Source organism: Heloderma suspectum, chromosome 3 (genome assembly GCF_057233095.1).
Source record: "Heloderma suspectum isolate Gila_16-S chromosome 3, 16-S_ref, whole genome shotgun sequence".
Taxonomy (NCBI): domain Eukaryota; kingdom Metazoa; phylum Chordata; class Lepidosauria; order Squamata; family Helodermatidae; genus Heloderma; species Heloderma suspectum.
Genome location: NC_139460.1, coordinates 248846001 through 248861900, shown reverse-complemented (window position 1 = coordinate 248861900; position 15900 = coordinate 248846001). Strand labels below are relative to the sequence as shown.

The 15900-nt window shown below is 45.8% G+C and overlaps 1 protein-coding gene across 2 annotated transcripts in view; it reads left to right on the top strand.

The window, feature by feature from the left end:
• VWA2 (von Willebrand factor A domain containing 2) overlaps window positions 1–15900 on the top strand; it is a 65222-nt gene that overhangs the window by 2708 nt on the left and 46614 nt on the right. For both annotated transcript variants that reach the window (XM_084846148.1, XM_084846149.1), the window contains exon 2: window positions 14381–14442. In XM_084846148.1, coding sequence (XP_084702274.1) covers window positions 14381–14442 — 62 coding nt within the window. The remainder of the gene's footprint in view (window positions 1–14380; window positions 14443–15900) is intronic.

Sequence of the window (15900 nt, the reverse complement as noted above, 5' to 3'; positions counted from 1 at the left end):
TTTTACTGACTGTATGGAGCTTCTCCATCTTTAGCTGCAAAGGACATAATCAATCTGATTTCGATATTGACCATCTGGTGACGTCCATGTGTAGAGTCGCCTCTTGTGCTGTTGGAAAAGAGTGTTTGCTATGATCAGCATGTTCTCTTGGCAAAACTCTATTAGCTTTTGTCCTGCTTCATTTTGTACACCAAGGCCATGCCTGCCTGTTATCCCGGTGATTTCTTGACTTCCTACTTTAGCATTCCAATCCCCTATGATGAAGAGGACATCTTTTTTTGGTGTTAGTTCTAGAAGGTGTTGTAGGTCTTCATAGAACCGATCAACCTCAGCTTCTTCGGCCTCAGTGGTTGGGGCATAGACTTGAATTACTGTGATGTTGAATGGTTTGCCTTGGATTCGTACTGAGATCATTCTATCATTTTTAAGATTGTACCCCAATACTGCTTTTCCCACCCTTTTGTTGACTATGAGTGCTACTCCATTTCTTCTAAGGGATTCTTGCCCACAATAGTAGATATGATGGTCACCTGAATTAAATTCGCCCATGCCTGTCCATTTTAGTTCGCTGATTCCCAAGATGTCGATGTTCAATCTTGCCATCTCATGTTTGACCACCTGCAGCTTACCTTGATTCATTGATCTGACTTTCCAGGTTCCTAAACAATATTGTTCTTTACAGCATCGGATTTTCTTTTCACCACCAGACACATCCACAGCTGAGTGTCCTTTCGGGTTTGGCCCAGCCGCTTCACTCTTTCTGGCGCTACTTGGAAATACCCTCTGCTCTTCCCCAGTAGCATATTGGACACCTTCCGACCTGAGGGGCTCATCTTCCGGCGTCATCTCTTTTAGCCTTGTGATACGTTCCATGGGGTTTTCTTGGCAAGAATACTGGAGTGGGTTGCCATTAGATCTTAAATAAAATGGATACTTTTCTGTAAATGTAGCCACTGGCTGATCTTATCACAGACACAAGTTCATCTGCTTTGCTGAGAGACTCACACAGCTAGGTTTCCTGGAGCAGCTGAGAAGAAAATAGCTACTTTTCTAAGGGCACAATCCTATGGCCGCTAGTCAGGGGCTAGATGGCCATAGGATACATCAGTTTCTGGGAACCAACCTTCCCCTCCTCCCGCACTGCCTTATAGGCAGCGCAGAACGGCTCCGTGCTCCATGCTTGGAAGAGGAGTGTGGAGCGGAGAAAACGGGGCATTCCTGGGGGTGTTCCAGGGCAGGGAAGGTGGAAATGCTGGTACAACACATCCAACGTGTAGTCCGGCAGCCGCTTCCCCGCTCTGCCTTCCCGTGGCTAGACAGCCAAAATCGGCTGTCTAGCTGCAAATATAGGGTGGCTGAAGTGTGGAGGGGACAATCCCCTCCGCGCTTCTCCTTCCCTGCATTGGATAGGCAGTTGCCTCCAAGTTCGGAGGCAGCTGCCTATCCTGGTAGGATTGCTCCCTCCATGAGTCAGACCAATGAGATAGTCCTGTGAGATGAGGCAGAAATGTAGTCCCTGCAAACAGGAGATGGCTGTAGTGGAAAAATACATGCACTGAATGCACAAGGTCCCACAATGCCAGTATCTCCATTTAATGGATAGTGGGTAGCAGGGCTGGGAAAGCCGTCAAGCCTGACCAATTGGACTGGGGTGAGGAGCTATAGGAAAAAGCCAATGTGGTATAATGGTTTAGTGTTGGACTGGAGAGCATTTCTACAAGAAGCTTTTACTGATTGGTCATTCATGGATGTTTGCGGGTCCTTTACACAACCTCCAGGGCGTCTCCCACCCTAACCTTTATCCCACTTTTAAAATGATAACCAGGTAAAAAATGTTAATCCAATATATCAACTGTGGGTCATTGCGCAGTTCCACTTTAACCACAGTGCCATGTAGTGGCTGTAAAACATAAAGAACTTGCTGAGAAAGGAATTTCCTGATTCAAAGCACATGTCCGCTCATGTAAAGGAGCCAATCTTAATCCCGCAAAAGAATCCAGAAGCAGAAGGAAGATTTTATCCTTGTGTGGTGAAGCTCTGGAACTCAGAAGACCTGGATTCTAGTCATCACTCAGTCAAGAAACTCACTGGGTGGCTTCAGGCCAATTACTGACTCTCAGCCTAATCTACCTCACAGGGTTGTTGTGAGGATAAAATGGAGAAGAGAAGGAGAAGGACCATTTAACCTGCCTTGGGTTCCTTGCAAGAGGAAAAAAGGCAGGATATAAATGTAATAACTGTCAATTATTGCAAGCCACTCTGGGAGCCTAGAGTGGGATATCAATGCTTTTAATAAATAAATACAACCTATGGGCCAGTCCCACAAAATGTAAAATATGCAAAGGCAAAACAATTTATTCCTCACCCAGTTACATAACTGTATCCTATTCTCTCTCATTTTTATCAATTAAATAGATGTATAACGCTTTATATTTATAACAAGTTCTTCTTTTATTTATTTTCTCCATTTACCTTTCAGTACTATTTTATCTATCAGTTTAAACATTCACAGATGATTCAAGAATAATAATTCATAGTTTTGCTGGAGTGAATATACTGCAGAATGTGTGGGGAGTTAGTTGCCCATTGAAGCAATTTGAAGTTGTGCCACAAATAATTGACCATCTGTGTGCACAACATAGAGATTTTAACAATGGTCCACTTCAGTATCATGGCAGATGAGTGGAAGACCAGATGCATCAGTGAGGATGTGCCTTGAACTAGTCTGCTGGGTATGATCTCATGTATTTTTCCAGACACAAAATCAGTCCAGAACTGTGCAAACTTAAGGGCTTCCAGGACTCATATTCTGATGTATTCAAAAGTTAGCAAATACAGAACAGATTGCTGTGAGCTGATGGAGGCTGATATGAATCAACCAGTATAATGAGTGATGCACCATCTTACTCTTTTATTGCTTTTCCACTAGCCCTAGACACCTTAAATTTCTTAAAGTGTGTAAATACCTGTAGCAATACACTGTACATGTGTTATCCATCCTAGCTAATCAATGTTGTTATGGATCCATTTTGCCATCCCTTTGTTTGAGTTAAAAACAAAAAAGTATAATAAATACTAGCGCTTCCAAATATTCCAGTAGTCTACAGGCATGAATTCCATATTATCTCTGTAGGAATTTTTCATGTATCACCTATTAAATTAGGTCACTCCTTGTATGAGGAGAGAGATTAACAGCACAACCATATGCATGGTTACTCACTTTTACTGTGTTCTATGTGCCTTACTCCCAAGTAAGTGGCTATAGCATTGCAGCCTATAATTTTGCTATAAGTTTCCTATTTGTGTGCTTGATATCAATCATCTTCCATACTCCATTTTGACTGCTTCTTTGACTATTTCTGAAAATCACTAATGTTTGGACCACTTCTTTCGCATCCCACCACAGTAAACATGAGTTTACTGTGACTTGTACATGCAGTAGGAAGTTGCAGAAATCACTGTATGATAAAACCATAGAATTGGAAAAGACCTTAGAGATCATCTAGTTCAACCTTCCACAGCCTGGTGCCCCTCAAATGTTTTGGACTTCAGTTCCAGTCAGCCCTAGCCAGCAGGGCCAATCTCCAGGAATGCTTGGAGTTATTCGTTCAAAACACCTAGAGGGAACCACATTGGGAAAGGCTAGTCTAGTCTAGCCCCCTGCTCAATGCAGGCTCTACAAGGCAGGATGCAGCAACAGCATCCCTGCCAGATGCTCAGGAGGACAGATGCTCCTGAGTCAGTCTGTTCAGCTGCCAAACAGCTCTCACTATTAGCAAGTTTCTCCTAACAAGGAGAAGGCAGCGTGGTGTAGTGGGTAGAGTGTTGGACTGGGAGGTCCGGGTTCTAGTTCCCACTTGGCCATGGAAGCTCACTATGACTTTGGGCCAGTCATAGACTCTCAGCCCAACCTACCTCACAGGGTTGCTGTTGTGAGGATAAAATGGAAAGGAAAAGGATTATGTACGCCACCTTGGGTTCCCTAAGGAGGAAAAAAGGCAGGATATAAATGTAATGAATAAATAAAGTTTAGCCAAAATCTGCTTCCCTGCAATTTTCACCGATTAGCTCTTGTACTGCCCTCTGGAGCAACAGAGAATATGTCTGATCCATCTTCTGCATGACAGCCTTTCAGAGATGTGAAGACTCCCCTTAATCTTCTCTTCTCTAGACTAAACATATCCAGCTCTTTCAACTGTTCCTCATAGTGGTTGATTTCCTGACCTATCACCATCCTGATTCATGATCTTCAGTTTGTCAATCTCCTTAAAATGTGGCGCCCAGGACTGGACCCAGTGCTTCAAATGTGGCCTAACACAGAATGGAGCTACTATTTCCCGTGACCAGGACACTATGCTTCTGTTAATGCAGCCTAAGATTGCATTAGATTTTTAGCATGCAGTAAAATACTTAGTGTGTATGTGTTAAAAAACACTGTGTAAAGCTGCCATACAAGAGCAGAATGTTGTTAGACAAAGCAGCGCAAAGTGGCGGTACAGTCCTCATGATTTGATTACTTCATGACTTGGAATGTGTTCACCTCTAGAAAAAAAAATTCCCAATATTGGATTAGGATCAAAACTTTGGGCTGCATTCAAATTGTGATTAATAGGGAGCGCAGTAATAAAACCCCAGATTGGAGATGTAGCAGTGGGATAAAGTATATATGGGCAAAACTAGACCAACAGGGGTGGGCAGGAGGTAGATCAGGAACTTTTGGAGTGATTTGCCGTAGATTGGTGAAAGTTTCTGTCTCCCAACTGTTTTAACAATAGCAACAAGAAGATGACTTTCCCCACCCAAATTCGGCCATTGAAATAAAGAAATGTTGCGGTAACCAGGAGTGGACGTTTTGTGCAAAAGGACTGTGAGCTCAGTTCAGTTCTGCTACTAAAAATGAATTCCTACAGACAGCAAATGCTCAAGGCACCCAGTTTTTGTATTCAGTGGGGATTTCTATACCAGCCTAAAATCCTGCATCTGTAACGGGGCTTTCCGCCTCCGTTTTAAAATGCAGGATCACCACTGATTCCCTTTACACGCGCTTCCTTCTCTATAGATGGCCATTCCCATAGCGTTATGTTTCCGTGAAGAGGATTACACACGCTCCAGGTTCAGTGATACATGCTCCTGGGTTCCTGCCCCTTGCACATTACTGGTGGATGGGGACTGACACGCGGACAGCCCCCCACAGATCTCCCTGGGCCCTGCCTCCCTCTTCCATGCTTTTGGCCAGTCCCTGCTGCTCAGCCCCTCTACTGCTCCTCCGCTCTGCCTCTCCCCGCCCCCCTTGCTGCTGCTCTGCTGCTCTGTTTTGAACAGGCAGGCTGAAAATGGCGAGGAGCCAAAATGGCTCAAGAGCAGGAAGGCTGAATGCCTATCAGACCTTTGTCACCACCTTTGACATCATGACCATGCCCCCAACAACCACACTCAGCGCTTCATTCACGCTAGGCGAGAAATACACGGGGAAGACATGGTGCTCCGTTTGCGGAGAGCCAGGGCCTGCAGGAGAAGCCACCACCACTGGGGAAGAGGCGGGCCTGCTGCTACTGGGCCTGCTGCTGCTGCTGCCACCACCACCACCACCACCAGGCCTTCCCTGCAGACTTCTGCCTGGCAGACCGCCAGTCCCAGCAGGACCAGGCCCCAAGGTATCGAGCCAGCTGTGCTGCTTCCACCTGCCCCTCCCTGGAGGGGCTACATAAGCTGGCTGGCTGAGGTGGCCTGGGAGAGCCAGGGCCTGCAGGAGAAGCCACCACCACTGGGGAAGAGGTGTGCCTGCTGCTGGGCCTGCTGCCGGGCCTGCCGCCACTGCCGCCGCCACCACCACCACCACCACCACCACCACCACCACCAGGCCTTCCCTGTGGGCTCCTGCCTGGCATTATTTTTAAGGGGATTTTTAATTGTTTTTTTTTAATTGTTTTGTTGTTGTTGTTTTCTGGGGGATTTTGTTGTGTTTTTAGGGGTGCGTAGCCTACCTGATGCGAGGGGGCATGTGTCCACCTGATGGAGGTAGTGGGGGGAGTGTTGGGGGCCAGAACATACCGAGGCTGGGCGGCAGGCACTGGTGGAGCGCTAGGGGCAGGCCATGCCAGATAAGGGGAACAAGGGAGAGATGTGTAGTATCTGTCCCCTGCTCCGGGCCTGTCCAGAGCCAAAGGATGGCTGGGGAAGGCGTGACCCCATCTTCTGGCCTTCGTTTGCTGCTCTGCAATGCCAGGTCTGTTACCCAGAAAGCCTCCCTCATCCATGACATGATCCTGGATGAGGGTGCAGACCTGGCATGTATTACGGAGACCTGGCTGGCCGAGGCTGCTGCTCCAACCCTTGCAGCCATGTGTCCAGCTGGATTTTCGTATGCACAGCAGCCAAGGGCTGGGGATCGGGGAGGGGGAGTGGCTGTTATCTACCAAGAGTCCTTGGTCTTCACCAGACCCCCGCTCCGGGAGACCAAGGTTGCTGAGTGCATGTACTGGAGGCTGGGCCCGAAGGGCAGTCTGGGGATTCTGCTTGTGTACTGTCCACCCCGCTGCACGACTGACTCCCTGGCCGAGGTGCTTGAGGTGGTCTCTGATGTGTGTGTACAGTCCCCTAACTTATTGGTGTTGGGGGACTTCAACGTACATTTGGAGGCCATCCTCACAGGAGCACCTCGGGACTTCATGGAGACCATGGCCTCCTGGAGCTGCACCATATTCTAACTGGGCCCACCCATGTAGCCGGTCATGCACTAGACCTTGTGTTTGTTTCTGGAGAAGTGGGGAGTGATCTGGAAGTCGGGGGTATATCCACCACCCTCTTGTCATGGTCAGGTCACTATCTGATGACATTGGACTTCTTGGTTCCACAACCCCTCCGCAGGGGTGGAGGACCTATTAAAATGGTCTGCCCCAGGAGTCTTATGGATCCAAATGGATTCCTGAACGCGCTTGGGGATTCTCTGGGGCATGCCAACGGCCACTCGGTCGAGACCCTGGTGGGTGGCTGGAATGCCGCAATCACTGGGGCATTAGATCAGGTGGCTCCGAAATGCCCTCTCCCCCTGAACAGGGCTCGGACTGCACCATGGTTCAATCCGTGGTTACGCGCTCTGAAACAGGAGGTGAGACGGTGGCGGAAGTCTCGCTCCAAAGATGATACAGCTAGAGCTGTATCTTCAGCCTATCATGTGGCGGTGAAGGCAGCAAAAAAGGAATATTATGCTGCCTCTATCGCGTCTGCAGAGTGCTGTCCCAGGAAGCTATTCCAAGTGGTCCGGAGCCTGGTCGGTCCTGTGGCTCCTGAACCACTGGAGCATTCTAAGGCCTCCTGTGAGGCCTTGGCAAGATAAAATTGATCAGATTAGGTGTGTTACTCTGCACGCTGTGGATACAGTTAGTGAGCAAGAGGCGGCCTGTGGCACACCGGTTTTGTGGGATCGGTTCCAGCTTCTTCCTCCTGATGAAGTGGACAAGGTGCTTTCATCTGTAAGGCCGACCACCTGCTTACTTGATCCTTGTCCATCTTGGCTCATTATGGGCTGCAGAGAGAGACTGGGTGAGGGGATCAGGGCGGTGGTGAATGCCTCCCTTGGGGAGGGAGTGATGCCATCAGCCCTCAAGGAGGCAGTGATAAGACTGCTCTTAAAGAAGCCCTCTTTGGATCCTCAAGTTCTGAACAGCTTTCGCCCAGTCTCAAATCTCCCATTTTTGGGCAAGGTATTGAGCGGGTGGTGGTGATGCAGTTGAAGGCACACTTGGAAGAAACTGATTATCTAGCCCTATTTCAGTTGGGCTTCAGGCTTGGGCATGGGACAGAAACGGCCTTGGTAGATGATATGAGGAGGGCTGTGGATAGGGGTGAATGCTCCTTCCTTGTTCTCCTCGACCTCTCAGCGGCTTTTGATACTGTTGACCACGGTATCCTCCTGGACCGCCTGGAGGGGTTGGGCATTGGAGACGCTGTATTGCGGTGGTTCCGGTCCTTCCTCTCCGGCAGGTACCAGAGGGTAGCACTGGGAGAGGAGGTTTCGGACCCGTGGCCACTCACTTGTGGGGTGCCACAGGGTTCCATCCTCTCCCCGATGCTATTTAACATCTATGTGAAGCCGCTGGGGGCTATCATCAGGAGGTTTGGGGTGCGGTGTCATCAATATGCGGATGACACGCAGCTCTACCTCTTGTTCAAATCTTCACCAAGGTTGGCCGTAGAATCCCTGTCCAAATGTCTGGAGACGGTGAGTGGCTGGATGGGGAGGAATAAGCTGAAGCTGAACCCTGACAAGACCGAGGTACTTTTGGTGGGAGACAAGAGGAGGCTGGGGGATGTTGACCTGGTGTTGAATGGGGTATGGCTACCCTTGAAAGACCAGGTCCGCATCCTGGGGGTCATTTTGGACTCCCAGCTGTCCATGGAGGCTCAGGTGTCAGCTGTGAGCCGGACAGCGCTGTATCAACTCCATCTGATACGGTGGCTGTGCCCCTTCCTTCCCGACCATCTGCTCCCATCGGTAGTACATGCCCTGGTCTCCTCTCGTTTAGACTACTGTAATGCACTCTATGTGGGGTTACCCTTGAAGACGGTTCGGAAGCTGCAGCTGGTACAGAACGCGGCGGCTCACCTGATTAAAGGCAGCCGCCGGCGAGATCACATCACTCCAGTGCTGAAGGAGTTGCACTGCTTACCAGTTGTTTTCCGGGCCAAATTCATGGTGTTGGTTTTGACCTTTAAAACCCTATCTGGTTCCGGCCCAGCCTATCTTAAGGAGTGCCTCCAGCAGCACCAGACAGGACGCTTAACAAGATCAGCCTTGGATGGCCTTCTCTCTGTCCCATCAGCCAGGACAGCTAGACTGGTGGGGATGAGGGAGAGGGCCTTTTCTGTGGTGGCCCCCACTCTGTGGAACTCCCTCCCTAGGGAACTCCGCCATGCCCCCTCTTTAATGAGCTTCTGTCGTGCATTAAAAATGTGGTTGTTCAGGCAGGCATTTGGGGTGGGTTAGGGTATTTTAGAAAATGTTTTTATTGTAGAATTTTATTGTTTTAAACTGTTTTGTTGTATGCTGTACATAGCCCAGAGTGGCTGGGTGACCAGCCAGATGGGCGATTAATAAATTTAATAATAAATAAATAAATAAATCTGGAAAAATATCCAATTTTTTCAGTTTCAGGAAAACACAGGATAGGTGGGAGGAAATAGTGGAATAATGACTGGACAACAATGATGTCATGTAATGAACCCGCACAATTCAGTGAGTGAGAAACCATGAATACGCAATAAACTTGAGGTGTACAGATCCCCTAAGTGTACGTCCTTTGCGGCTGGCGCTGGCTGGGGGATCTTGGGGTTCTAGTGAAAAACAAAGTAGAACTGGCAAGCCTTATGTCTGCCCCCCCCCCCCATGCCTTAGGCGGCTAACATGGGATTCCTGACCACATGTTTACATCCCAATGCAAATTTGGGTTGCATTGGCATTTGACAAAAAAGGACCCCACCCAGCCATAAAGGCTGTCTCTTTAGTAGTTCTGTCTGAACCAAATGAACTTCTCTTTCCTCTAGAGGTTAAGAACTTGTAAGCCAAAGCAAACATAAGCCTCTCTGACTTGCCCCTCCCTCTCAGGTCTTATGATTTGTAAGAACAGATGTATTTGCAAGGCTTAAAATAAGTAGGTCCCTTGCTTCAGCCAAAATAGGCCTAATACATAGGAATCAGCATTTGGTCTGCCTTTTTAAAATTAAATCTGCATTTGCAAATGATGGTGAAAGCCTGTACTTCTTGTTGCACCAGCTCTTTATAATAGCTGACATTACATTCCTGTAAAAAAAATTAAGTCTGGTGGGGATTTTTTGTTTTTTACTAAGATTGCAGTTATTATACACATGCTCTAGTCTCTTACTGGAAATAGAATTAGAAAGCTTTGCAGCTCAAGCCTAGTGGTCCTGGTTTTTCCTGTAAGTTGGCTCTCAATCAAAAGGAGGCAGCAATTAATTAAAGCTGTACCTACTGCTTGACACTTTCAAATGACTTATTTCCTCCCCCTTTTTAGCAGCATTTGTTCAAGGGCATCTTGTTCTAGTCATTAACTATTTGGATGACGATGTGTGCTGGTAAGGGCAAACTCCCTATCTACATCATACTTTACAGTCCTAGCCAGCATGGACAATTGCCTAGGATGATGGGAGTTGTAGTCCAACAAAGCCTGGAGGGCCACAAGTTCTGCATCCATGCTCTACAGGATTATACATAATTTACATTTCTACATTCTTGGCAAATGTAGGTTGAACTCAGACAAATGTGGGATATAGGCTTGTTGCAGAGAATCATAGGTGTTTGGGGATTTTAAAAAAGCGCTGACGTTTTTACATTTAAAAAAAATGTAAGTTAAAACAAACATGCGCCTGCACACGCAGTGAAAACCACAGAGAATATTAACTAAGGGCACAATGCTATGAGTGTTTAGACAGAGAAAAGGCCTACAACTCCCAGCATGCTCCATAGGATTGTGCCCTAAGGGAGCCATTTATAGATTCTAAAATCCCATTGAAAGGACTTTGAAATCTGGCTACTTAGGCTGAGTCTGGGAATGGAATGAAGCAATCATATGTGTGGGTGCATTTTGTTGGTCCCATCCATTAGCCAGAGAAGTTGCTGCCGCTCTGATGCTTGCTTTCCTCTTCCAAGACAATTGCCCCGCATGTCTGGTTTGGCCTTGGGTGTGAAAATGCACTTCTGATCCCTTTCAAACCTTCATACAATTGAAGGCCAATTCACAACTTCAAGTATTTAAATGCTTTTATGATACTGATCTATGAACCGATACTAACAGGCACCGACGGATAGTTTGCTGATGAGTCCATACGCTGTTTTCTGTTTTCACTTTTCCCCCTGAAAGACTAATGCAGGACAGTTGGGTGAAATAATTTCCCTAGAGAAATCTGAGATCTACAGTTGAGATAAGAGTGTGATGAAAACATCTTTATCTCCCAAAACGATGCACTGTATCATCATAGCAAATTCCCTTGCTCATCTGTAAAATCCGATAGCAAGTGGGGGCCTGTTCAGATGTTTCTGGAAATTTGCAGTCAAGTAAACATAAGAAGAGCCCTGCGAAAGCAGTTCAAAGGCCTGCTTAGTCGAGCATTCTGTTCCTACAGTAGCCAGCAAAGATGCCTGTAGGAACCCACAAATAGGATATGAGTGCAACAGCACCCTCCCACTCATATTGCCCAGCAACTGATGTACAGAGGCATACTGCCCCTGATACTGGAGGGAGCATATAGCTATCATGACTAGCAGCCACTGATAACTTTATCCTCCATTGATTTGTCTAATGCCCTTTTTAAATCCATTCAAGTTCGTGACCATCGCTATATCATCTTGTGTTATATCATCGCTATGAACTACATGAAGATGTACTTCCTTTGGTCTGTCTTTAATCTCCCACTATTCAGTTTAATGGGATGAACCTGGGTTCTAGTATTAGGAGAGAGATGTCTCCCTATCCACTTCTCCACACCAGGCATAATTTTGTACACCTCTATCATGTGTTTATACTCACCTTTTTTCTGAACTAAACAGTCCCAGATATTGTTACCTTTCCTCATAAGTGGGTTGCACCAGCCCCTTGATCATTTTGATTGTCCTTTTCTGCACATTTTCCATCTCTACAATATTCTTTTTTTAGGTGTGGTGACCAGAACTGTACACAGTATTCCAAATGTGGCTGCACCATTGTTTTGTATAAGGGCAGTACGCTGTTGATATAAGTAGTTCTGGAATTAACTGAATGCATGCCCTTGGAGAATGAGAAAAATACAGCTATCTTCCTGGCATGTAGCTGGATATGGAATGGACAACGAGGAAGTCAAAGCCCTTTCAGAACTTCTTGGTTTCTCTGGACACTGAGTGACCTGGTTGAAATGGCTTTAGGGTGGGGATTGACACTACATCTCACTGGCAGAGCACATGCTTGGCATGCAGAAGGTCCCAGGGTCAATCCACAGCTTTTCTGGGTAGGGCTAGGAAAGAATCCTGCCAGAAACCCTGAAGAGCCACTGCCAGTCAGTGATGACAATGCCAGGCTAGATGGACCAATGGTCTGACACAGTATAAGGCAGCTTCCTGTGTTCCTAACACGTTGAGCTGTGTTACTAAAATATAAGAAACTAGGCATACAATTGTCGGGTGAATGTCCGGTGTTCAACTTTTAAAATAAGAGGTGATAGAACTTGAGCCTTCCTAGAAGCCATGCCTATGGCCTGGAAACTGTGTTACCGGGGTGGGTGGGGTGAAGTGGAAAGATAGATTGTATTTGGTAAGGAAAATAGATCACGTGCCTTCTCAAAGGCACTCTTCTCAAACAATCAAGCTGTAGATGCAAAGAACAAGTACTTTAGCTCATTCATGATATGGGAGAATGAGGTTCTAGGACATCCCAATGATTTCTGGAATAGATTTGAAGGCCAAATACCAACAATCCCTGGCTTGAATATAGCACTGTAGCTACTTGTTCCACTTGTATACCTCTGAAATTATCCTGGCCAAATATCCTACCTGGGACAATATTTATTTTTTACATCTGTATCCAAGCCTTTCTCCAAGGAGCTCAAAACAGTATTCATTGTGTTTTCAGTTGGTCTTCTGTCTAGGTACTGGCCAGAGCCAGATCAGCTTTCCTCCATGGATAGACATACATCATGTAGCAAAACTGGTCTGACTTCAGCAAGAGATATGTATCCATAGAAAATGCTATGCCCCTTCTCAGGATTCTAGGCTAAGGCTTGCTGCAAGGTGCTTCACGTGAGACCTGGTCTGCTCAAATGAAACTTTCTACATTGGTGATGAAGTAATATATATTTATATAGTGTAGTGCATGTCTCCCAAATGATAGATCAAGATTAACTGAGGAGTCAGGGCAGCCTTATGTGTAGGTTTCCATGCACAATCTAAATGGAAAGTTTTTGCTAGAGTAAACTTGGGCACCAGCCAGCTACATAGAGGCCAGATCTTTGTTTATTCAAAAATGTCACTGCTATTTAGGGCAGCATAAGGAGGTTTATAAGTAGCTCATTAATTTAAAAGGTAGTGATGTGTGACCTACAAGAAGAAAATGGATTTGCAAGTGTACAATGTAGCATACAGACTATTACTACTCTCCTTTGGCAATCAAGATCTTAAAAGCCACTGTATATGTACTGTAGCATATATACTGTTGTTGCATATATTCTTTTCTCAGGCTGGAGGATTGTAATGGAAATGCTTGCTACAAGACATTCTTCAAAATACCTTGATCTGCTTTGCTGGACCAGGGTGTCAGCTCAAATTCTGTAGTGATAATATTCCTTGCAAGTTCATTTGAATTTTCCAAGGGGTGGGGGATTTGAATGCACTGGACAGAAGTTGGGTTGAAGGGGGAGAGGTGTATGATAGTTTTGGAATCAATTGCATGTATAGGTCAGAGAAATACAATTCAGATAGGGGAGCAAAAGGGCAATTTGGTATAGTCACTACAACAATCATAACATAGACAATATGAAACAGAATCACATTGCCAACAATGTTTAACAATGAATAGGTATCACAAGCTAAAAACACAAGCTTTCCTCTCAGATTTATGAGGATGAACTATAAACAGTGAGTCATGTGTGAAATTACATCTTTACAATCAACCTGATTAATCTTAATGAAACTTTTCTTTAATTTTTGAACATTTTCTTCAACTATTGAAAGTGTCGGTGCTTCTTCACTAATTTTTTGAAAGGTGGGAAATGGCGTTCATCACCTCCTGAGAGAGAAGCCTGTGAGTTTTATCCTGTATGTTAGATTGGGTTATAGTCTCCATTTTCCGAGACCCTAATCTTAACAAGTAGTTGCCAAGTGTAGAATTGCCAACTCTGGTGAAACCACCAACTTTTCTCTTTCTGCTCTGGGATCTCTTGCTGGGTACCTTCTTTTTCTATGTTGCTTTCTTGCAACATCAGCATTTTCTGTGGTGTCAGAAGTTTAACCACTTCCATAACTGGCACTACTGTTTTGTTGACTTTCATCACCACTGTAACTGGTGAAATGGTCATAACATTCTCCCGTAGTCACTCTTCATATTTGGCATAAATACCATTCTCTCCCCATACCAAACTAGGCACTGAAAACAACCCACATTTTCTGCTGATTTTTAAATTTACTTTAACCATTCTCCCCACCTACTTTTTTCTTCAGCTCCTGTTTCTATAGCAGCCTTGATGAAATAGTACTAAATTCTCACTTTGAACTCAAAGTCTCCATTGTTCATTGAACTGATGGTATTAGACTATGGTAAATAAAAATGATAAATGTCCTTGTCAAAAGGAACGTGTTTGGTACTTTTTCTAGAAATAACATTTCCCTTTTTTCTTCCAGTTCTGTCATCATGGGCTTCGTGCTGTTGTTTGATTCAATTTGCATTTTCCTGTTTTCCCAAGGTAAAGTTTTATTTAAATGTTTAAATAGCAGTGGAATTTTTGTGTGCTACAGAATGGACACTAATAATCTGTTACCATGCTGCACTTGATGAAGTTTGTAGGACAAGGAATAAGGCTGCAATCTACATGGGCACAAATCTGGATGCATGAGTTTCTCACAGATGTGAGACCAGGGGGATGTTTCCACCAGCGATTTACTCTGAGCTGGCTGCATCTTGAGGTCATTAGGGATACATGACGTCATGGCCATCCAGCAGCCACCCCAGAGCTTATCAGGGAAAAACTGGATTTCCTGCTTAAAGTCCTATTCTTTTCCTTAAGTCGGGTTGTCCCCAGTATAGTTGTATGCCCCAACGCCCACATTTAGCTTGGGTATCCTAGCCCAGCCCAGGGGTGTGCCTTCACCATGACCGCAGTCAAGGGGTGTTTCCTCCCATTGTGCTGAATGAGGCTTGCCCTCCGAATGACCACAGAAATAACAGAGAAGCACCTCAACTGACATGGCACATATCAAAGTCTAACTCCTTAACTGTGATTAAGCGTGATCTCGAGGCTCCGATGCATTGCCTTAGGAAACAATTATATCACAGCTCCTTTATAGAGATCCTGTGCGTTAAAATGGGGGCTGGTTTCAGTCTCTTTCCCACAACAAACCCATTAGTGTCTCGTCAAAAGTAACTCCCATTGCAGGCAATGAGGCTTGCTTTTGAATGCCCACAGCAGAACTTACAGAGATTCCCCCTCAATTGAAATGGCACAATTTAATGCCCAGTTCCTTAAGTGCGATTAAGCAATCAAGTGCGATCTTGAGGCTCCAATGCATCGCCTTAGGAAGTAACTACTTCACAGCTTCATTATAGATATCCTGTGGGTTATAATGGGGGCTGGTTTCTGTCTTTGTGTTTACTGGTCTCTTTCCCACAACAAACCCATTACTGTCTGGTCAGAAGCAACTCCTGTTGTGGTCAATGAAGTCCTATAGGTTAAAATGGGGCTGGTTTCCCTCTTTGTGTTCTCCCCCCCCCCCCGCTTTCTCAGCACAAGCATATGTGTGTCTACTCTGAAGTAACCTCCATTGTGCTCAATGAGGCTTGCTTCTGAAATGCAGGTGCATCTAGACTTTCAGGGGAAAGGAGAACAGGGGTATGGGGCGAAGCCTCTCTTATTGGTTGCGCAGCCCCTGCCAGACAAATGACGTTCACTCCAAACCCCACCCCCACCAGGAAGTATGTTCTGTGAAGCGATTTTTACTGCTCCGGAGAATCTGCTTGTGGAACCCTGCGCACAGCAAAGCCTATTACTTTAAAAAATCCAGTACTCCTCCATTAGCTTCTCCTTCCATTGTCATGGAAACACGGCCCAAGCCATACACTGTGTTATGCTGGTCATGATGAATCAGATGCTTGTTGATGCTCAGCCAAGACATGGGATTAGGAAAGCAAATGATTACACACACAC